At 42.7% G+C, this 23,103-nt stretch overlaps 1 protein-coding gene across 4 annotated transcripts in view; it reads right to left on the bottom strand.

The window, feature by feature from the left end:
* Window positions 1-23,103, bottom strand: part of LOC307198911 (kinesin-like protein KIF16B) — a 280,798-nt gene that overhangs the window by 55,302 nt on the left and 202,393 nt on the right. For all 4 annotated transcript variants that reach the window (XM_079946236.1, XM_079946235.1, XM_079946238.1 and 1 more), the window contains one exon: window positions 11,887-11,976. In XM_079946236.1, the coding sequence (XP_079802362.1) occupies window positions 11,887-11,976 (90 nt within the window). The remainder of the gene's footprint in view (window positions 1-11,886; window positions 11,977-23,103) is intronic.

Raw genomic sequence — 23,103 nt, forward strand, 5'->3', positions numbered from 1 at the left:
AGGCTCTTTGGTGGGGCTAATTTCGGACTCCGGGAGTGCTCAAGCCAAGGAGTACTTCCCAGAATTTCTGCTGCCAGTGTTCTTGTCCCAGCAGTGAGCCACAGCCACCCCCCACCTCTGCAAATCCCGCTAGCCTTCAACGTCTGATTCTCTGGGAATTCCTCCTCCTGTTGCCAGACGCCCTCTCGGGTTGGGAAGCCTGATGTGGGGCTCAGAACCTTTACTCCAGTGGGTGGACTTCTGTGGTATAATTGTTCTCCAGTTTGTGAGTCACCCACTCAGCAGTTATGGAATTTGATTTCATCGTGATTTCGCCCCTCCTATCATCTCATTGCAGCTTCTCCTTTGTCATTGGATGTGGGGTATCTTTTTTGGTGAGTTCCAATGTCTTCCTGTCAATGATTTTTTAGCAGTTAGCTGTGATTCCGGTGCTCTCACAAGAGGCAATGAGTGCACGTCCTTCTACTCCACCATCTTGAACCTGCCCATCTCAATTGATCATTTAGAAGAGCGAAACAACACTGATAATTTATAAAATGGAAACGCACCACATGAAAAGTAGCAACTACTGTTTTAATGGTTTTTATAATCTTTCTTAATGTCACATATATTTTAGAGGCTGTGGTGGAGAAAAATTTAATTTGAATTTCATCAATTTCTTCAGTTTTACTTGATTTTCTTTCACTTCCATTAAATTCAAGTAAAATTAAATTTAATGTCTGTAATTAAAAATAGCATATCGTTTGAACCCAATGTTATAAAGTTATTTCATTCTTTCTTCCTGTTCTTGTTTGTCTCATTTTAATTTCTTTGTATCACTCTACATATCCATCCTGTTATCTGTGCCTATTTATTTAAGTACTTAAAGTAATGTTCATTAAATGGTAATTTAATTATATTTAGAGAATGATTTTGAATAATCTGTTGCTTCTTATATTATGTGGAACTTGTATAAATGAGCATGCATCATTTTTATAGAAACAATAAAAAGTGATTATCTTTTTTACATATTTAATGGAACAGTTAAATTAACACCATATGGCTTTTTCTTTTAATAACCTGGGATTTGGGGCAATCAGATTTCAAGTCTCAGCTCAGCAAGGAGGTGGTTGTATAATATCTCTAGTTCTTAGTTTCATCGTCTGTTAAAAATGAAGGAGTTGAACTGAGATATTTCCATTTCCAGCTCTGAAATTTTGTATCTCAGGTACTGATGATTAAAATCTCTCTATGTTGAGTTCCAAGTAGCACTTTAGATACCATGGAGGTATTTTACCTATTAACTTGGCTATATTGCTTTTGAGGAGTGTACCTTTCTTCCCATAAAATCTTCACAGCATTCTTATTTGAAGTAAGGGAAACGTGTACAGGGAAAATAGAGCCCAATATAATAATGAAATGTTACTTTTCAAAGGTTGTAGAATAGAAAAAGGGCAGAAACAAACGGGAATGCAGTATTCATGAGAAAACCCATAAAACTGTACCACTTCCTGCTATAACCATTATCCTTACAGCAGGAGTGGGAAATGATGCAAAGACAATTGAGCTCTTATGGGAAAACTGTACATTAAAGTTAAAAATGACTGAGGTCAAATATATTGGATATTTGTAAGAGACGTGCTAGGCCTAGACAACACTGGAAGAAAACTGAACAACAGCCCTATGGCTTACTTTGTGTAATTATGAAATTTGATTATGCTGAGTAAAACATAGGAAACAAATGAGAATTAAAATAGCACATTTCTTTGGCCTAAGTGAAATAATGACAAGCTTATTCTGCAATTCAATAAAGAAAACATATTCTAAAGATAAAAGGACTTAAACAGAAGCCATTAAAAAAATGAAATCAGTAATTTTGAGGCTCACTGATTTCCAATGAAATTTGTCTTGCCCTTCTTTGCTGCTTGTGGAGTCTAAAAATCCAAGTGATCAACTTTATTTTGCATGTTCGAGAAACAAGCCCATAACTTTCAGGCTGAACAATAGCTCTATATGAAGAATTATCAGTGGAGTAAGAAAAGACAGTGGCTCCTTATAGAACTAGCTAGCCAGTTTACGGAATTATTTGTGAATCTCAGTTTTGGGAAAATAAAAGCATTGAGTATCCATTTATTCATCAAGTTGGCTAGCTATATGTATATGTATAGATATTAGAAATACAGTCAGCATTCTCTGTTGCTTTGTAATATTTCTTAATGATCTTAATGACCTCAGAGTGAAATTTTCATCTACAAGCTGGCTTCTCCCTTTCTGATTCCCAGTGAACTGACACAGCCTGATTTCTTCTAAGAGTCACCACACTCAAATCCTGACTTCAATATTTATTACGTTAGAATAAGATAGGTCGGCCAGTCTGCTGCCATCAAAGAGACAAATTAAATGTAATGGAAAAGTCTGCTTTTATTAAAAGTCTTTTTCTCTTAGCCAAGTTCACTTTTTAGGTTAGCCAGGTGGTCCTGACGGCAACAGACAGCATAGGTTTTGATATATGGCATCGTTGTTCCTTTGTATATAAATAATGGCAGCCCTAATATAGAAAAGAAATTAAAGTGAGCAATAAAAAGTCTTGCCTATCTTTTATGATTTTACAACAATTAAGCAGCTAACACTGGATTATAAATCACTGAAGGGAAACTGAGAACAACTGAGAACAACAACAGTAATAAAGTATGGAATCTTTACTAATGAAAGGAAAGTATCTGACTTTTGTTACCACCTAATAAAAGTGCACTTTATTGTCATTCCTCATTCACTAGGCATTTTCTTTACTCCTGTTAATATTTGGCTACCTAACCAGTATCCAGTTTTTAAAGATTAGCGAGAAAAATTCTATACGGCAAATCTATATGGTCAAATCAGCTTTAACCTGTCTTTTTCCAGTAGACGTACCTACCTGACAACAGCCAGCATCTGAAACACCCACGCTCTACAGGTTTGTGGTTGTAAATTTCAGTCACTCCAGCTTTTGAGGAATACAAATAATGAAAACTCATCAAAGGGCTGCCATAACTCTCCCAGCTGACGAGATGGAAGCATTTCTGACTACTCAAAATTAATAGTAGCTCCCAAGGCCTTATAAGAACAGCTGTCACTGAGAAATATGCTCACAAACAAATAAGTAATTCTCCCAGTTTGATTTGTTAGAGGCATGAAGCGGCAACTCTTCAGGGCAACCTATGGGTTATCAAAGGAGCAATGAGCTCCCGTAGACCTTTGATATGGTAATGTGAGCGTACCATGCACTATTTATGAGCACGTGCTATGTGCCTCGCCCAGAGCCTGGTACATTCTAGACTCTCATTAAGGATCTGCTCAATGAACAAGGCAGAATCCTTTGCTGGTGGTCCACATGGAACAGCCAGCAATTATAATTAGGACATTCCACCAACAGAAGCTGCTGTCCTGTCATCACTGAAGTGCTAAAACTTGGCGAGATCCTAGGTACAAAACCACATTTGGAAATGTATCAATACTTAGGACTGCCCTGACTTTGTTATATTTGGTATAAAATACAAAATAAAATAAAATCCCACTCCTCCCAAAGCCAGTATCAATTTTATTTAGGTATGAGCCAATGAAGACAGATTTGAGAACTTTAATAGATGTCCCAACAATTTTTCAAAGTGAGAAACATTTCAGATCTGTGAGAATTTCATATTGCATTTTTATGAATAATTATGCAGTTGAATTAACTCAAATGCTTGTATTTTCCATCCGTTACTGTGATGCTAAATTGTCCCTTTCAGGGACTGAGACGTGACAGGAACCTGTCATTGCCATGACATTCAATAGAAGGAACCCCATTTCTAGTTTTCATCCATGGGGTCTCGCTATGTAACAGATTTTTCTAGGGAAGAGATTTTCTTCTTTCTGGGCTCATCTGGACAACTCTGAAAACTTCCCCTTCTTGAGTGAACATGGTCACGGAGACTCAGGAAAAAGAAGAAGGACTAGGGGTCAGGAGACATGAACCTTGCCTGGGCCACAAGTCTTGATGTGACTTTGAACAAAACTCTCCCTGGGGATCTGATTCCTCATTTCTAAAATGAAAAACCGGACTACCCAATCTTTAAGGCCCCTTGGAGTACTTGATTGTCTCATAATGTGCAAGTGGTTCCAGCCCACTGTTACAGAAGTTTCCCTGCTGGTTGGAGAGGAAAGCCTGGTACAAGTCTATGTTTCACAGCCTTTGGTGATCAAAGAGGCAATCAACATGTTTTCATTGTCTAGGTTTAAATGTGCCTGTCATTAATTTTGACAAGATTATTTGTCACTGGAAATCACCTTTTAGATTTGGTGATCTGTAACAATGACTGTAATAATGAAAAATCAATAATGCTCCCAAAGTGGATGCGAAAGAAATGACAGGCAGCATCTTAACCAACGGTCCAGAGAGCATCATTTGGGGAATATTTTTTTCCCTAACTACACACACTCTCAGATCCCATGTCAGACTTCCTGAATTAGAATTTCCTAGTTTGGGTCCTGGATCCACATGTCCCAGAAAAGCTTCCCAGCTAATTGGTGCCTTTTGCTCCCCAACCCACCTTTGAAAGAAGTGATTTAAATACTGATTATCTATCAGGTAGAGAGAATCATATGACACAAGCCATACAGTGAGGTAAGTGGGCCTCTGATAACGTACCAGGTCAGGAAGCTGGCAGCATTCTATTTTTGCCTACATAGCTGTGTGCTATTTAAAAATTCAAGGAGGCTGAGCGCTTGGCGCGGCTGAATTTATCTAAGGTTTACTGAATGCTCCCTGTGGCTGTGGTTGGTAGCATTATAATTTGGGTGGTGGGTAGATTTGCAATTTTTATATTAAATTTGGAATGCTGGTTATAAAACTGTTTAGAATGCATTTCAGTGATGGATGGTAAATGGCTGTCTAAGACAAATACAAGGCCAATAGCCAGTTTCTTTTCTTTCCCTTTTTTGGTGCTACTTTGGGAAAATTACTTGGGAAATAAAGAAGGTTAAAAATGGTTCTATCAGTACAAACTGAAAGTTCATATACAAACTACATAAGCTCTTGCCCTAATCGTTTTCTTCTCTCCCAATGGTATTTACTGGGCACCCAGACACTGCCAGATGTGAGACTGAACAGTTGCTCTAACACAGCAATCTTTCATGTTTTACTCGAAGCCTCTGAAAATATTTTTCTCCCTTAGCTCCGTAACAGGGAGAAAGGAGCCCCCCTGGGGATATGGCTGATGGAGGCTGATCCTGTCTGACACTTAGGGACCCTGAAGACTCACTGTGATAACTCAGTTATGATGCAGACAGGCAACACACCTGTCCCAGTAACTTAGGCTCTCACCACACATGGGCAGTCAAGTTCCCTTAGCATTTATTTAGATTGTACATTTTAATACATAAAATATCCCATTTTCATGGTTCATCCTCCTGCCTCTGGGCAGAAGCACAAACCTGCTTCAGAATCACTATTAGCTAAGATTATAAAAGGGCCCTCAACAATCGACTCCAATGCGTAACTGCTTCCACTGTGAGATGATTCTCCGGAGCCCATTAGGCTCCAGCACTCAGGAGGGAAGGCTCCTTGTTAACTGTACTAAAAAAAAGTCCTCTACAAATCAGACAGGGCTTAGCATCTCTGGACCTCCTAGAAGGAGCAGCTCTCTCAGTGACCCTCTGATCTTCCAGCCCCATGTCCTACCACTTCATGAAATACATTCAGAGCCCACCAGACCACTCATCCAAAAGGGGAGAAGGGGATAGGACACTAGGTCTTCACTATTCATTCATTCTACTGGTTGAAAGGGGATGTGGTTTTAAAATAGTCCTTTCTCTTCAGCTTCTTGATGAGCTATGTTTTTGTCCTGACTGACTCTCAGACTATGACCTGGATCCAGAGGTAAACTTCATGGACACTAGACATCAATAGTAACTCTGCCTCATCCATAGAGAAAGGAGAAGACGACACTTACTGGGGCTCTGTTTCTGGGCACATAACTTGATTGATATTTAAAAGGATTATACTGATTTTAATAGAGTGGAAAATGCATAGTTTTCATACAGATAAAGATCACTGCGGCAATGGTTTGCATGACCAAATTTCAAAGGCATGCTCTCCAGCAGATGCGGCACAATACTTTGTGGCTACTTTCAATAACATATTTCATCTGAGGCTCTCACAATCTTTTGCAAACTAGCTGTGGCATGATCATTTTACAGATGGGGAGTCTGAAAACACAGGGTTTAATCTGATGAAGATTCCACACAAGGTCAGCGAACGGGCACAGAGAAGGAAAGCCAGGAGGAGCTATTATCTTGCACAACACATGTCAGCGTATAAAGAGGACAAACTAATTCAAAACAGGAGACGAAGCTATTTAGAATCCAGAAAAAAATGCTTAGCTGAAAGAACATAAATAAATAAAAATAAAACAATTTTAAGAACCTTGAATAATGCAGCACCTCTAGTGAGAGCTCAACCCACTCACACAGTGAATCTGGAAATAGAACGAGCACAACGCTTACATATGAGCCCAGTCACCGCGGGCAATCTGTTCTTCTTCCAGTATTATTCAGGACAGATAATTTAGTTTCCTTTTTTTATTCTGAAATTTGTCACCATACAAAATAATGCATTAAATTTTTCTTTGAGTTCTGCTTTTTCCCTATCTTCAATCCCCACACCCCAGAGTTTCAGAGAATCCACTGACTTCTCATCCTTTCAGTTTGTAAGTTCACTCTGCCTGTAATAACCCCTAGGTTCCGTCTATTTTCTTCACAGACATATGTTATACCTAATAATCAACAACCCTGCCTGCTTTAATTGGTTCACCACCGAGTGAATATAAAGTAGCCCTCGGAGGCCCTTCAGCTGACATCATTCTCCTTAAGGAGACATTATAGTAAATAAATAAGCAAATGAATGTGAGTCAACAGGGAGATGAAAAGACTGAGACGAATGATGGTTAAGGAATTCTTAAAACCCTCTCACATTGGGGGTGAAGGCCCTCAGCGCTCTCAACCCACCCAGTTTCTGTGTGTTCTTTCCTAATCTTGGTTTTTTGTAAATTAAGTCTTTAACAACAGTTGAGCAATTACGAAATTTCTTCATGGAGCAAGTCTGCACTTGCAGACATGTTGATATCTTCCAGAATGTCCATAGCGAAGTACTCACAGCAGCAAAACTCTGGAAACTACTCGTATGTCCATCAAGAGGATTCTGGGAACCTGATCAAGTGTTATGCCAACTTGGTACCACTGCTCATGGGAAAATGATAAATTGCTTGATAAACCGATACATTGTTTGTGGACCAGGGAAACGAGAGCTATTTGGTAGGAAGCCATACCGTAAGGCTTCTCTGAGTGAGGTGACTCTTGTAACTCAACATGTCCCTCACGGGGACTCTGGATGTTCTGCCCAGGGAGTTGTGCCCAGGGAAAGTGCCTCTCCTGTTGCATAGGATTCTATGGCAGAGTGGTTCTCGAATCTTCCCCACGTGGGGCTCCTCTCCTAGCACCTAAGCTATTACCTGCGAGAGGTGGCGCAAAGAGAACAGCATCTGGACAGCTGTGTGGACTGCAGTTGACGCTGTTGCCAGACCCCCTCCATGCCTCGGCCCTGCCGGGAAGCAGTGATCTCTGTCTTACATCGTTCCCGGGTCACCCAGTGCCAAGCGTGGCCTATGGGAGTCCTGTGAGTCTGAATGTTTAGTTGGACCCAAGAAGACCTCCTAAGGGCATTGCAAATGATTACTTCTGAGGATCAGATTAAGAGAAACTTTCACATTCTATGTATATATCTTTGAATAATTTCAGTCTTTAACCATAAATATGTAACTTATTATCTGGAGAAAAAAAGACTACTGAAAGAAAAAAAAAACCTCCATAAAAGGAACTGTCACATCAAACTATTTTAGAGGTCTATGCCCAGGAAAACATGGCTAAGATGCCACAATGAAATGGGAATGAGTAGGATGTAACTTTAGATAAAGTTCCAAAAGATTAAAAGCTATAACCAAATCTACAGTTTTGAGGTGAATCTCAAATTCTCTATCTTGGTAAGTATATCACAAATTCTGGATATACTGAATTCAAGTGTGTTTTTTCAATATTTTTTCAGCTTGATTAAAAATTTGGAACCTTGTATGACTAGATAAACTTAATACGTATCATTTAAAAAATGATCACCAACCATTTTGTTATGCAATTAAGACAGCAAGAGTAGTTTTCTATTTTCTAATTCCATAGAAATAATGAGTCCAATGTGGTGAAGGGATGAGGTAAATAAAACTTGTTCCCACTTGGCTATGAAACAGCCATTCCTTGAGAGGAAACTTTCAGCATTCTTCCATATGAACCCTTTGGCTTTCTTCCCTGAAGAAATACTGTCTTTAACAAGTCCAATAATTTCCAGGATGTTGTCAGGCCAAACAGCTACCCCATTTGGAGGTAGCTAATTACTTCAAGAAGATTGACATTATATACAATTATATGCACAATTATAAGATGAATCATAATTGATGAATACCTATACACAGATTATTGATCTCAAGTCCCAACAAACACTCGGCAAGTAAGACGATGTGAAGTGAGGCTGCACAAAAGAAATGTCAACTTAACGAAAAAAATAAACCTGATATTTATCTTGATATTTAAGCTTCATCTTGAAAATGTTAAATGGACGATGCTGCCCTCTCACTGAAATAAGATTTATCACCATCTAGAATGACATGCTACTGTGTGCTTAGCGATAATACTTCTCCCCGGTTCTGTTTCGATAATATTGTTTGGTTAGAAATAGGAAATAGAAATGAACTGCCTGGGCTTCTGCTCACGGGTTGTGTCACAAGAGGCGAGTCTCTCGTTCCCACCACAGAGACCATGAACGTCAAAGGCGCAGCACAGCCGGGCAGGAAGCACTCAGTGAATTGGGAGGAGTTCGTCAGAGCTGTGGCCAAGGAAAAGTTCTGTGGCACCCAGGCAGCCCTGCAGGGTTTGTAATTAGCTCAGCTTCCCTGTCTCTAGGCGGTGCTTGTTTTAGGATCTCACCACATGGTTTCAACCACTATTCACATTCTCTCTTCTCTTTCAAATACATGCACACATGTCTATAGTTTCCCTTTCATAATGTTTTTTTGTCCTTATAAGAAAGAAACTGTAAGTCACAAAGCTGGACTCAGTGTGGAAAAGCAACTTCCCATCTTCATTATCATTTAGATCACGAGTCTGTCTTCAGGAAAGGGGTTTCTGGGAGAAGTCCTCTATGAACAGAATGGAAATTCCAGCTGGGTTTCAATGTTCAGACCTTCTTGAATATCATCCAGTGGTTTCCCACGGCACTCAGACTCAGGTTCACGGTGCCACGTGGTCAGGCCCCTGCCCTGCTCTTTACCACACTGGCCACTCTCCCTGGGTCTTCTCATTCTGGAAACACACTGAGCTTGGTCCCATCCCAGGGCCTTTGCATTTGCTGCTCCCTCACCTTCAGCTGTGCTCACCTCCAAATCTTCACACCTCTCTTCTTTTCAGCATTCAGGTCTCAGCTCAATCTCACCCCGATCACCCTTTCTACCTGCGCATCTAAAGCAGCCCACTGCCCAGCTCTCAGGCCACACTATCACATTGCCTTGTATTTTCTCCACGGCACCTAACATTACCTAAAATCCTCTTATTTACTGGGCTTTGTTTGTCTGTTTATTGCTCATTTTCTCTGCTCCATGAGAGGAGGGATGTCGTTGTCTTGCTCACAATTGTACGCAGTGTGGGGCTGCTCAATACAGATTTATGACCAAATGAAGGAGGAAACCAGCTCGATTTTCTTCATTTGAAGGCCACTTAATTTTTTCAGCATGTATGTAACACACCCTTTTCCCCCTTAAAAATAATTTTACATGTGTGATAATCTCTGTTCATTAATTTTGTCTGGTAGCAGACAACCACTTCAGTTCACAGGTTCACATCATTATTAAACTCAGGTTGAGTTTTCTTCTATTATATCTTTAAAGACTGCTTCTGTCTGCTCCAAAGTTTTCTTTTAAAACACTGATTAGACCTATTATTGCTTAGCAAATTTATTTAAATATCTCTCATCTCATATTTCAACTAAAATGCCATTTTGTCAGAGAGCCCAACCCTGAAATGTCCTTATACTAAAGTGTCCAACACCTTCTGCCCATCACATTTTATTGATATTTTTCCTATAATGCATATACCTCACTTAAAATGATAACTGCAACTTAGCAAGCATACTTTTTAACTGTTAGTTATTATTATATTTTCCTGGTTTATTGTCAGTCTGTCCTGATATAAATTTAAGATATATAAGAGAAGACACTTTTGTTCTTCTTGTCCACTACTGTATTACTAGAGTTTAGAAAAATGTGCCTATGTAGAATGGCATTGAACTAATGGCACTGAAAGAACTGATATGAAATAAATCACGGAATGAATTTATACATACATACATATATAGATATATAAATCCTGGTAAAGTTTGTATCCTTTTTTTCAAGTAAATTGTTTTTTTCCAACTACACTGTGGGAATTTAGCAAGTTAATATGAAAATCTGTACATTATTAAAGTACTGACGTAGTACCTTATAATCCAGCAGTTACTGAGCTTCAAAGCTCACTTTAAAAACCAGTTGCTCTATACATTTAATATGTATACAATTACTTCTTGTTATTGTCAAAACTAACTTGGGACATGAAGAGTAAATTGCAGAGACAAACTTAATAAATTGACTTTGATGTAGTTGCTTCTGGAACTGAAGCCTCTTGGGAACACTGAGCTAAAATTCATACCTGAACCTTCTTCAATTTTTAATCGAATACTATTATGATAACTTAACAACAGAATTTCAAAGATAGCTCAATTTTTCCTGGACTCTAGATTCTTTTACACATCAAGGAAGCACTTTACCTACCCAAAGGTATTTCTCTTTATATTGTGTATCAGACAAGGGAGCTTAGAAGCCATGGAGATGTTAAGGAGATGTTATGGAGATGTTATGGAGATGTTAATTATGTAATTAACATGAAACAAGTCAGGGACACATGTCTGACTAAATTATTTTTTAGAATATCATAAGACACTATAAAAATGCACTGAAAAGCCATACTTAGGGAAAGCAGGCAAAATAGACAATGATTATTGACTGATTTGTAGTCAGTCAGTTCAAATCAAAATGCCCAAAGAGCTGTGCCTATACAAGGTTTCCTTTAGTTGAAGCAAAAATAAACAAAAAAAAAAATAAGAAGAATACATTCACTTGGAAGGTACACATTAATTTTAGGAATACCTTTCTTTGCTTAAAAGTATTTTAAAAACCAGTCTTTGTCCAAAAATTTAAAAAAAAGATTACTAATGTATCAATACACTCTGGTTATCTTATCAGATGAAATGCCTCCTTGCTTCTAGATAATTCTGTATTTACTGTCTACCTCCCCTCCATGTGTGAGGGCAAATTAACTTTTATGACTTTACTCCTCATTATGTGGAAGTCTAAGCATTAATGCAATCTTTTTTAAGAGAAAAAAGGGCAAATCTATACTGAAAAATTTATTACTATTTTATTTTAATAGGTCTCACTCATGGCTGAGAAGTTATAAATTGATTAAAATATTTACTTAAAATACACTGTAAAATTTATGAAAAAGATAGAATTCATTTACTGTTGCTTTACTATCACTCAAAATTTTGTGTTCAAAAAATGTCTGAATTGTGTAGAATACAAATGGAACAGAGGACAAAAATTAAAAACCTATCTTTGAAAGACGAGTAATTGAAATAAAACTTGGTGACACTTACAAGCTAATACCTAAAGAGAAAGGGGGGATTGATAATGCAATCAACTCATTTACTTTATAAAACAAATGTTCTTAATTGTAGATAATTATTTCGTAACTCACCTCTGCATACTTCAACTTCAATGTTTTATGCATTTCTCGGAAACGACTGTAACGCCTGAAAACGGTCCACGTCTCATCCAGGACAGTGATCTATTAACCAGGAAAAGCAAAATAAATCAGCATTAGTTGGAGGAAAAATTGGTTTCCTCTTATTTGTTTAAAATAATTTGTTTAATGTATACTGATGTGTATAAAACTGATGATTAATAAGAACCTGCTGTATAAAAAAATAAAATAGAATTCAAAATTTCAAAAAAACCCCAATAAAACAATCATATAATTGTTCTTAAAAAAATTTTTTAATTGTTAATTAAAACAATTTAAAAATGCATCTTAAAAAAATAATTTGCTTCAAATTAAACAAATTGTTTAATTTGTTTAAAATAATTCAAAAATTTGTTTGTTTAAATTTGTTTCAAATAACTTAAAAATTAACGAAAAGTGATTAGCATGTAAATTTCTCCAGAAGGGAAAATATTAATCTAGCAGCACAAATAAGACTTACAAATAATAACTGTACTCTGCTTAAGCATGCATCTCTGCTTCCCAAATATGACTACGAGCAGCATGTGACTCTGTAAAGTGAAGGACACAGAGTTTCATGGCTTATCAGAAGTGTTCCTCCACTCTCCATGTGGGGTGCAGAAAGGACACCCCACAGCGTGACCTTTCTGTTACAGTGATGTGCCTACACGAAATGTTTACACTTTTATATAAAATGTCAGTGTTGGTTTCCAGATGCCACCGCAATGGACAAGAGAGAAGCAGCAGCAGAGAAGAAAAAGAAGGATGAGGAGAAGGAAGAGGAAGGACAAAGGAGAAGGAGGAGGACAAAGGAAAAACCAAAAAAATCTGTCTGCATCTCAATGATCATTAGTATCAAAACCCACACTGTATTTTGCTTTATTTCGGAGGAAGAATTCTCAGTCCAGCCTCTAACCAGTAGTGGAACTTACTGTTCCTATTGGATGGCAGGTGGACACTGGTGCCCATCAGTCACATACCAAGGTCACGGTGACCAGGAGAGGCTGGGAGACACCACCAGCCTCCACGGTCACACCTGAGGCACAGGCTCCTGATCAAGTTCCCATCTCATTCCCACTCTTCTTCCTCCAAGCTCCAGACCCATGTCCCTAGCTGGGAGATGTCTTTCTTTAGATGCCACACACCAACTTCAAGGTCAGCCTGTGTGAAACAAATCCACCCGTTCTCTCCAATCTCAACTCTACATCTCAGTGCATGTCACCACCGTCCACCAAGCCACACCAGACAGACGCTGGTCCCCAGGTCCCCCCAACACACCACAGTCAGACAAGCACCTGGTCCTGCACCCCTCACCTCCTAGGCCTTCCTTAGCGCTTTACCCTTCTATCCTTCACTGCCACTGCCATCTCACTCTGGGCCACCAGGTCTCCCGCGGCCTCGGCCAGGCCTCTCCCAGTGTCTCCATCCAGTTGCCCCTCCAATCCCTTCTCTGCACAATTGACAGGGGAGCTTTTTAAAAACTTAAATCTGATCATTCTATCTCCCCCCTTAAGTCCCCTAGAAGCTTCACGCTGCTCCTAGAAGAAGACCCAGATTTTATATTTGTACCCGACTGCGCACAGCAGCCTCTCCTCCAGCCTCTCCTCCCGCAAGTGTCTCACTCCCTGGAAGCGCACACTCCTTCCCACGCTGGGCCTCTGCAGGGGCCGCGCCCCTCTACTGGAAACCTTACCCCGCACATTAGAGAAACGCCCTTCTCAGGCTGGTGATTCAGCTCTTGGTTCTCCTGCATGTACAACCCAGGGGTGAGCAGGAAAGTCAGGGATCAGTAAACCACAGAGATCAGGAGGGGGAGGACACCCATGCAGGGAGCCTCGGGAGGAAGAGGGAGCCCTGAGTCTCAGCCATCCGCAGGGTCACTCACTTCCCCGAGTGGCAAATTAGATGATTCGGGGTTATCCAAGGATGTACAATATTAAAACTTTCATTGTTCTGGCTCTATATTCATCATGTACAATAGTGTTTTAATTGTGGCAGGTTTCTTCTTGTGAGTTTCTTTTAAAAAGATATTTCTGTAAGGAAAAAAAAGTACGTATGTTTACAAAAAACCATTTAGTAAAAATAGTACCAATGTCACCAAAGCTTGGGAAACACTGCTCCTGGCAGCTCAGCTGGGGGTTTTCTCCCCAGCTCTCTCCTCCTCAACGGACCCCATTGAGCACAATTAGCAAGGGGGTGAGGGCTTCCTTAGGGCAAGAGCACAGCAACATGCCACCTTGGCTGGACGCAAACCAGGTGTCAAGGAGAGACCTGGACACGAGCGGGCGTGACGCTGCCTGCTTGCCAAGAAAGCCCAGGAATGAACAGAACCATACCCGTGACCCGGGAGCAGTAAGATGCAGGATGCTCACAGGGAAACCATCCTGTCCTGGGACTTTGGAATCCAGAGAAAGTCACAGAAGAAGCCTAGGTCTCCCTCCTCCCTCAGACTCTAGTGCTCCCTGGATCTCTGACTGCTTTCACTGTTCCTCTTGAACCCACAGTCAGTCAAGTGCAAAATCCCCCCATCCTCAGCCTCTTCTGGGAATTTCCCGTTCATCTTCACTCTAACTGAGAGCTGGCTCTCCCCGAGGGACCCCTTCCCCTGTAGCCATCTCAAGTAGGGACTGTGTTCTCCCCACACTCTTCATCCTGTTGTGCTGGGAGGTTGGTAGACACTTTGTTACTTCCATCCAACTTTCACACCACTGCTCCTCTGCCCTTCCTAAAACCCCACCTACGTGAAGCCCACACCTTCGGATCCTACCTGTACCCATCCTTCTCGCAGGCAATTCGCCTTGGTCACATCCCCGACTCCTTGAACGTCTTAGGTTTTGCTCACTGTCATCTGCTCCAATGCTATGGAACTCCTGCCATGAATCTTGGAAATTTCATCAACCAACAGACGATCCCTCCAACACCCCGACCTCCTGTTCCTTGACCTTTGCCCTGGTTCCTCCCTCACCCAACTTGGAAACCATGGGCAATCACTACCACCTTTCCCTTGCATTCAACCTCAAATCTCTTTGTTCTGCTCTTGAAATTCCCTTGACTAAGCTAAACCACAATCTTGGTTAAATCCAGCTGTCTGCTTACTCCCGCCCTGTACCTGCAGGATGGGGATGAAGGAAAACATGCCACCAAATGGCTGCCTGGTCCTCTTTTAAAGTCACGGTCACCACTTTGAGGTCAGCCTGGATGCCTCCAAACAGTCATACCACATTTCCCCATTCCATCCATTCTCCCGTTCTCTTAGATAAGAGTTTTCTAAACAGTTTACTCCATCTTTCCCCTCATTCTCAGATGATAACCTGAGTTCCTATTTCACTGAGAAAGTGGAAGCAATCAATAGAACACTCCCACAACCACCCTCAGCCCACCATGGCCACCATCGGCCTTGTATCTCCTCTTCCCTCCTGCTACCGGGCATGGGATGTACACCACTGCTCCTGGTTAAGGCCAACCCCTCTTCCTAGATGCTGGATTCTAGACTCCACGCCCTCCTGCCTTCTGAAGGAAACTGCAATCAGCAATTTTCTCTTCTCTCTCCTGCACCAACACATCCCCAGTCTCTACTAGATTATTCCAGCAGCATCTAAACTAGCTAGGATTTCTCTCACCTTAAACTTCCACCTTGGCCTCCCTTTCCCTTCCAACTGCCACTCCATTTCTGTCCTTCTTATTATAACAAACTCCTTGCAAGAGTTTATTCTTTTTTTTTTTTTTGCGGTACGCAGGCCTCTCACTGTTGTGGCCTCTCCCGTTGCAGAGCACAGGCTCCGGACGCGCAGGCTCAGCGGCCATGGCTCACAGGCCCAGCCGCTCCGCGGCACGTGGGATCCTCCCGGACCGGGGCACGAACCCGTGTCCCCTGCATCAGCAGGCGGACTCTCAACCACTGCACCACCAGGGAAGCCCCGCAAGAGTTTATTCTTGATGTCATCAATTTCCTTCTTCCCAGGATCCCTTCAGTCCAGCCTCAGTTACTCACATTCCACTCAAACTACTCTCATCTACTCTTACCAAGGTCATCAACGACTGCCACAGGTTACTTCATGCTAAACCACTGGTTCATTCTTGGCCCTGATCTGACTTGACCTATGGCAGGATTTGATGGAGCTGACAGCTCCTCCTTGAAACATCTTTTTCATCTGGCTTCCACGCTGCTGCCTCTCTTACCTTAGTTTTCTTTGCTGGGATTTCTCTTCATCCCCCTGACCTCTAAACGTCAAAGTGTCCCAGGGCTTAGTCCTTGAACGTGTTTTATCTTCTACCTGAGCTCACTCCCTTGGTGATCTCATCCCATCTCATAGCTTAAACTTACACCACTGATTCCCGGGATGCTCATCTCTCTCCCTTGAACCCAGACTCGTACATCCTACTGCCTACTTGATATGTCTGCCTACCTGGATGTCTAACTGCATCTCAAACTTAACATGGCTAAATTTACCAAAATTAATCTCATCCAGACTTGCTCCCCCATCTCAGTAATGACAATGCCATTCTTCAATTTCTTCAATCCAGAAACTGTGGCATCATCTTTGATGTTCCTCCTTCTCTCACGGCTCACATCCAATCAGTCAGCAAATCCTTTCCACCACACTCCAAATATAATGAGAATCTGACACTTTGCACCGTCACCACCATTAGCATCTTGGTCTAAGCCACCGCCACCTCTTGCCTGGACTATGTTTAACAGCCTCCTACCTGGTCCCCTCGCTTCTGCTTCTGCCTCCCTCCCCGCAACATTCCCCTCACTCCTTTCTCAACACAGCAGCCAAAGTGATCTTGTTAAAAACTGTCAGATGAGGCCATTTCTTTGCTGAATGGGACATCCTCCCAAGGCGTCCCATCTTGCTCAGGGTACAAGTTCAAGTTCTTGCGCTGATCTACAAGGATCTCTACAATTTGTCCCCTCCCTGGCCTCATCTCCCACCACGTTTTCCCTTGCTCACTCTGCCTTCCTTGCTTATCCAGAACCCATCAAACGTACTCCACACTAAGTGTGGCCTCAGGAACTTTGTCTGTGACCTTTCCTCTTTCTGGAATCCTCTTTCCACGTGACTAGCTCCCTCACTTCCTTCAAGTCTTTGCTCAAAAGCCACTTTCTCAGTGATGCCTTCTCTGGATATACCATCTCAAATTGCACCTCCTTACTCCCCATCTCCACACTACTTATTTCTCTTTTCTTATCTTTCTACTAAGCACTTCTTACTACCTAACACGGTACAGTCACACCCCCGAGATATCGTGGGTTGGGTTCCAGACCACCACAGTACAGCGGATTGCAATAAAGTGAGTCACACGAATTTTCTGGTTTCCCAGTACATATAAGTTATGTTTGCACTTTACTGTAGTCTGTTAAGTGTGCAATAGCATGTCTAAGAAAACAATGTACATATCTTAAGTGAAAAAAACACTTTAACGCTAAAAAATGCTAACCATCATCTTGACAATGCAGGGTTGCATTACAAACCTTCAATTTGTAAAACTACGCAATATTTGAGAAGCGCAATAAAACAACGCCATCTGTATATATTGACTTGTATGTCTTGTTTCTGTCTCTCTTCCCTACTAGAATAAGCTCCAGGAGAATTAGGATTTTTAGCTGGTTTTCACTACACCTTAGAAGAGTACCTGACACACCACGGGCATCCTGATGAAGAACTGGAGGATGGAGCCCCCAGTGGGCTTGTCTTAAGTGCACTCAGGCTTGGCAACAGTGAACCAGCAAGGCCACTGTTCATCTCGCTGGTAGATGAGATGGCCTCCAGCAGAATCAGGATATGGATATAGATAACCGGACACCAGCTCGTGAGGCTTTGGCCGGCAGCGTCTTCCTCTTTTTTTTCTTTCTTTCTTTCTTTTTTTTTTTTTTTGGCCACACCACATGGCACATGGGATCTTAGTTCCCTGACCAGGCATCAAACCCACACCCTCTGTATTGGAAGCACAGAGTCTTAACCACTGGACCACCGGGAAAGTCCTGCTTCTTCTTCTTTGTTGCTTTCACAGCTCATTCATGTCCGACCACATTTTGAAATCTCTAATTAATTCAGCAGCTGCTTCACGCTTACTTCATAATTTGGGTTTCACTCCCCTTTCCCACGGTGGCCCCTTTATAAGGCATGGCAACTTCCCCGACAACTTGCACACACCGAGTCTCCGGAGGACAGGGCGGCTGAGTGACTTCCCGGGGAATCAGAATCAGGGCATTTGGGCACAAAATGATAAGCCGGCAAGAGGAAGATAAAGTCCCTGAGAGGGCCCCCGAAAGCATCCAATGCACTTGCTTCTGCTTCTCGATATCAGCCCCCAGTGCTCACAACGGGATGCAGGGGGACAGCGGGGGAGGAGCTGGAAGGAGACAGAGGAAGATGGCCTGACGGGGAGAGAGCTATCCAAAGCTGTGTGCTCCTGTGAACTGGGCCCAACGAGGTCTGTAAGGGGATCAGATAATGAAGAGGGTGGGGACTCTCTGGAACCATTAACACTGTATATAATTTCCCCAAAATACTGAACAAAGAAGATCATTATGGGTACATTTAGGGCAATGGCTCATTTTGTTGCCTCGCGTCTTGATATTTTAATAAACTCACATACAGATCTCAGCAGCTTCTGCCTTCAATATCTCAGTCCATAACCTAAACCAGCGGTTCTCAAAGTGGGACGCCTGACCAGCAGCAACAGTTTCACTTGGGAACTTGTTAGAAATGCAAATTCTGAGGTCTCACCCACACTTCATCTGGAACTCTGGGGTGGAGCCCAGAAATCTGTGTTTTAACAAAATCTTCAGGGGCTTGCGACGCAGGGTAAAGTTTGGGCAGCCCTGCTGTAACGCTCTGCGTGTTGCTGCCCCCAAATCAGATGTGGTGGCTTGTGGAGAACAGGACGCATTCTCAGTATAACTGCAACACAAGCTTAGAGCGAGGCAGAGGGAAATCTCCAAATTCTTTACCCTTTCACAAGCTTCCTGCTTTCCACTCCCCTCCATGCACTCCCCTCTCAAGGTCAAAGCCCTTAGCATGGCATTCAGGACCTGTTCCCGGCTGACCCAACACTACCTTTTCTAACCCCAGCTCCCAGTGGATTAAAAAAAAAAAAATCTCACACTTCAGACAACTGGTCAACACAGAAATGGGGCACGTTTGTCGGTCTCTGGAAGGGTCTTTCGAATGGCCTCCTCGGTATCCACCCGTCCCGTGGCCTCCTGCTCAGCCTCCAGGGTGCGTGTCCAACCACAGTCCCTCCCTTGGCAGCACCCCTGCTTCCACTCCTTTCTCCCTGGAAGAATCATTCCCTCCTCCATGACTTCCCGGCATGCAGCTCACACTCTGATCAGAGCACACATCACGGGACATTAATTATAGAATTAAACTTGTACTAGTTAATTTATATAACCGATATTAATTATATAAACGTCTCTCTAACCTACAAGATTGTAAGCCTTCTAAGGGAGTGGGCCTTCGGCAGTAGCTGGGGTGGTGGTGGGAGGCCTCTCATTGAAGGAATAAACGTTTATTGAGCTACTAGTATGTGTCGGCACCATATCAGGTGCTGGTAGTTTTCCGAGAGATGTACTTAAGGTTAGTTTGCTTTTCAGAGAAGGTAAGGCTCCACTATCTTGGCTCCACTAACTCTGTTCTGGTGATATCTTTCAGGTTCATCTGAATCAAAGATTATTTTCATTAGTCACATAATGGTATCTTTTTTTTGTTTTCTCTGCACTGAGAACAGGGTGCATTCTCGATATATTTGTAACCCAAGTTTATAGCGAGGCACAGAGAGATTTCCAAATTCTTTACCCATGAAGTTTTCACCTGAATCCAGGTTAAATACAAGGATCACAAAGGCTCCCGTTCCCGCTTTGTATATAAAACACTTTAAGTCTCCCCTTGCCTATCAACACGTAAACAAGCTAAGCACGACGACGATGAGTGAAGACCAGCACCAGCACCACAGAAATGGTGCCCAAGGCAACCACGTGGCCACCTCCCCACAGGAAAACAGTCGGATCCCTTCTCTGTAACAGAGACAACCGCACTTTGAGAGCTGGGGAGACAGCGCACGTGAAGTTTGGGAAAACTACACAGAAAGTGGAAATAGACACTAAAGTCCTATTTTGCCCCCAAATTAAAACTGGGCATAGGATGAGGTGCTGATGCAGAGAGGAGGCACAGAAGGTCAGTACACCCAGCACATCAGGTCAAAACGCTCAGCTGTTCTCTTCCATGCTGAAAACGCAGGGCATCATTGCTCTGCGGCTTTGAGGACCAAATTCATTACTTCTCGCTCACTGAACGAGTCTGCTGATACAAATCCATCTTTTCTGGACCATAAAGTGATCAAGTGCAACTTAAAACACCATAAACGTGTCCACAAGATGAACTGCATTCACTATGAACAATTCTCAATTGAGTGCTTTCCACAAATTTATGTTATATACATATTTTGCCGGTTTAAGGACTGCCGATTTTAAGACCTGTCATCAGTTTGTATTTGCTTGTGTATATCTATCTGTGTAAGAAGGAGAGAATCAACAGTTTCTCACCCAAAGAAAAATACTCTAACTGGCCCCAGGTAAGTAAGCAGTTACTCGTAGAGGTCTCCTCAACAACATTTATTTTTAAACAACATTTGGAAGAGCTCCATCAAGTATATACAAATTAGATGCCCTGTATTTAGTAATAGCTTGAAGGAAATGGTCTAATACCACCCTAATATATACTAAAACAAGTTTTGCCAGATTTCTGCAAAATACAGTCTTGTGCAGTAACGTAACTATGAACACGCTTGAGGAAATATGAACATATAACAAATATTTCAATCTGTATAAACAGCAAGCATTAATACACCAGATTTCATTAAAATCTCTTCAGACAAATGTTGCAAATAGAGCTACCCAGGAGGCGGGAGGAGAGGCCAGCAGCCCATTAATCACAGCTCGCCAGCCAGTACCCCTCGCTCTGGTCCACCTCCAGGACGGCCCAGTCTTGCTGAGGACAGACAGCCCAGTGCTCTCAGATTTCTGACGGGGATGCCCACACCAAGTGTGCTGCATCCGATGTCTGTCTCCAGCGTGATGCTCTAACCTCTCTCCGTCTCCCAGCCCCTCTTTTCTTCTGATCACTCACCGAGGGCTCAGGCTGGATTCCAGCTCACTCTTCCTGCCTCAAACTCCCCAGCTCCCTAGACCTTCTGGTGGGACCCCGTCGGAATAACCCCCTTCTGTCCTGTGAGCTACCCGGAACTGCTGCAGACCGCCCTCACTACCCCTCCCCAGGAAGGCAGGACGCACTGACACTAAATGTACGCTATTTTAACTCTGTAGGGTCACTCCTACATGGAAATCCTTCTAAATTACATTTTCTGTGATGAGTATTTCCAAACGCTCTAAGGTTTTTAATCCTCACGGACAATGCTGTTTTACTGAGATGTTAAGGTCGCCCACACCCAACTCCGGAGCAGCCTCTCAGCCCATCTCAGAACGACGCTGCTACCGCATTCTTCCCCCCTCCCTTCAAGACCGCTTCAGCTTCACTTCATCGTCCTCCTCTGCTTCTACCAGAAAGGAGCTCCTCCCCAGGGCTGGCCTCAAGTGGTACTACTTCCTGTTACCAAAGCATCATCTGTACCCGTCTACCCGCGGGCCTGTCCCGGTGTCCTGCTGCCTAGAATGCCCTCTCTCACTCCCACCAAAACCTGAAGTCTTCCCGGGTGCCCAACATGACCCCTGCGCTCCGCACTGTTCTATTTTCTGCGTGTTTCTCTCCCCCACTTCACCGACCCCAGAGTATGTGAACAGCTTATGCATCTCTTCCGTTCCTCAATATCTTGATACTTCTAGTATGGTCTTTAAAAAAATGTTACAGGTACCAAATAAATACTTGCTAAGTAATAAGTGAATGAATAATAAAGATAGCGGAGCCCAGGGCCTCTTCAGGAAACTCTCCCCTACTATTTTCTCATTCCCTTTCTGGCCGAAACGTGGGCAGCAGAATGATTTGCATTTCAGGTCTTTTCTGATTTACCTGTAAATGTTTAAAGTTTTTGGACAATAGGCGTTAGAGGAGACAGGGAGAGGGTAAAGAATTGTAAAACAAAGAAAATGTCATTTACCAGATTCCTTTGGAAGAGAGGAGTCTTGATTTAGTGATAAACAATTTGGGGGTAAGAATGAGTGCGGGTAGGTGTGTGGAAAAAACTCCTGAAAAAAACACATCAAGAAACAAGCGGTGGTCTCTGAACTGCCTTTACAGGGTGGGTCCTATTAACTGAAGAACTTTTTGCTTCTGAACGTCATGGTCCCCTGCGTACGCAGGCAGGCGTGGGGATACAGGCCAAGGAAGGGGGCTGGAGCTGACACCCCACCACTACCCTTAGCAGGGGGGCAGCAGCTGGAGTTCCCAGGGGACATCTAGGAAGCAGGGTGGGGGACACTGGTGCTTTGGGGAGAACATAATTGTCTAAGGGGGTATTTTCAGTTATTTGCTCTGAGATGTACAATGTATTTCCTTCTCTGGTTCCCTAGGAAACTACAGCAAAGTTTTCTTTCTGGGGAACCCAAAGGAGTGCTGAGCTCTGTGGCCAAGTGGACACAAAGGAAAAGACACTGTGTCAGCAACCATCCAGGGTATTGGAGGCGAGGGGACAGCTGCCATTTGAACTGTGTCCTCCAACCATGTCACGAGCTCCTGAGCCACGCTTGCATCCCCTCCACTGTACTGGGCTCTGTGAACTTGAACTAGAGCTCCACCAACTACAGAAATCCTATCTCCATGGCACCTGTGGGAAGAAGACGGACCCTGGCAGGAGGAGATGCAGGGAGAGGGGAGTCTAAGGTCCAACCCTAGATCCGTCCCCACCTGCTGGTAATGTGGAAGCGTGGTTATGGGGTTCACAAAGCCAAGCAGGTATAAGCTTATTCAGCCTTATTATCTAGGAAATGCCCCAGACATCCTCTGTGTAGATGCGTCACCAACAAGGTGCCCTGGAGTCTCTGGCTCCTGAACCTGGTCTGAATCCATGCACCACGCAGACAGGAGCCTGGCGGCTGACTGCTGGTTACGGCACCCTCTGCATAACAGGAAGTGATGCAAAATCAAACGGGGCTTTCTAGCTGGCCCAAATCTCAGCCTTCTGCAATAACTAGAGAGAATGGCTTCTTTATGCTTCAATCTCAGTACCTTCAAA

This window comes from Stenella coeruleoalba (genome assembly GCF_951394435.1).
Source record: "Stenella coeruleoalba genome assembly, chromosome: 15".
Lineage (NCBI taxonomy): Eukaryota > Metazoa > Chordata > Mammalia > Artiodactyla > Delphinidae > Stenella > Stenella coeruleoalba.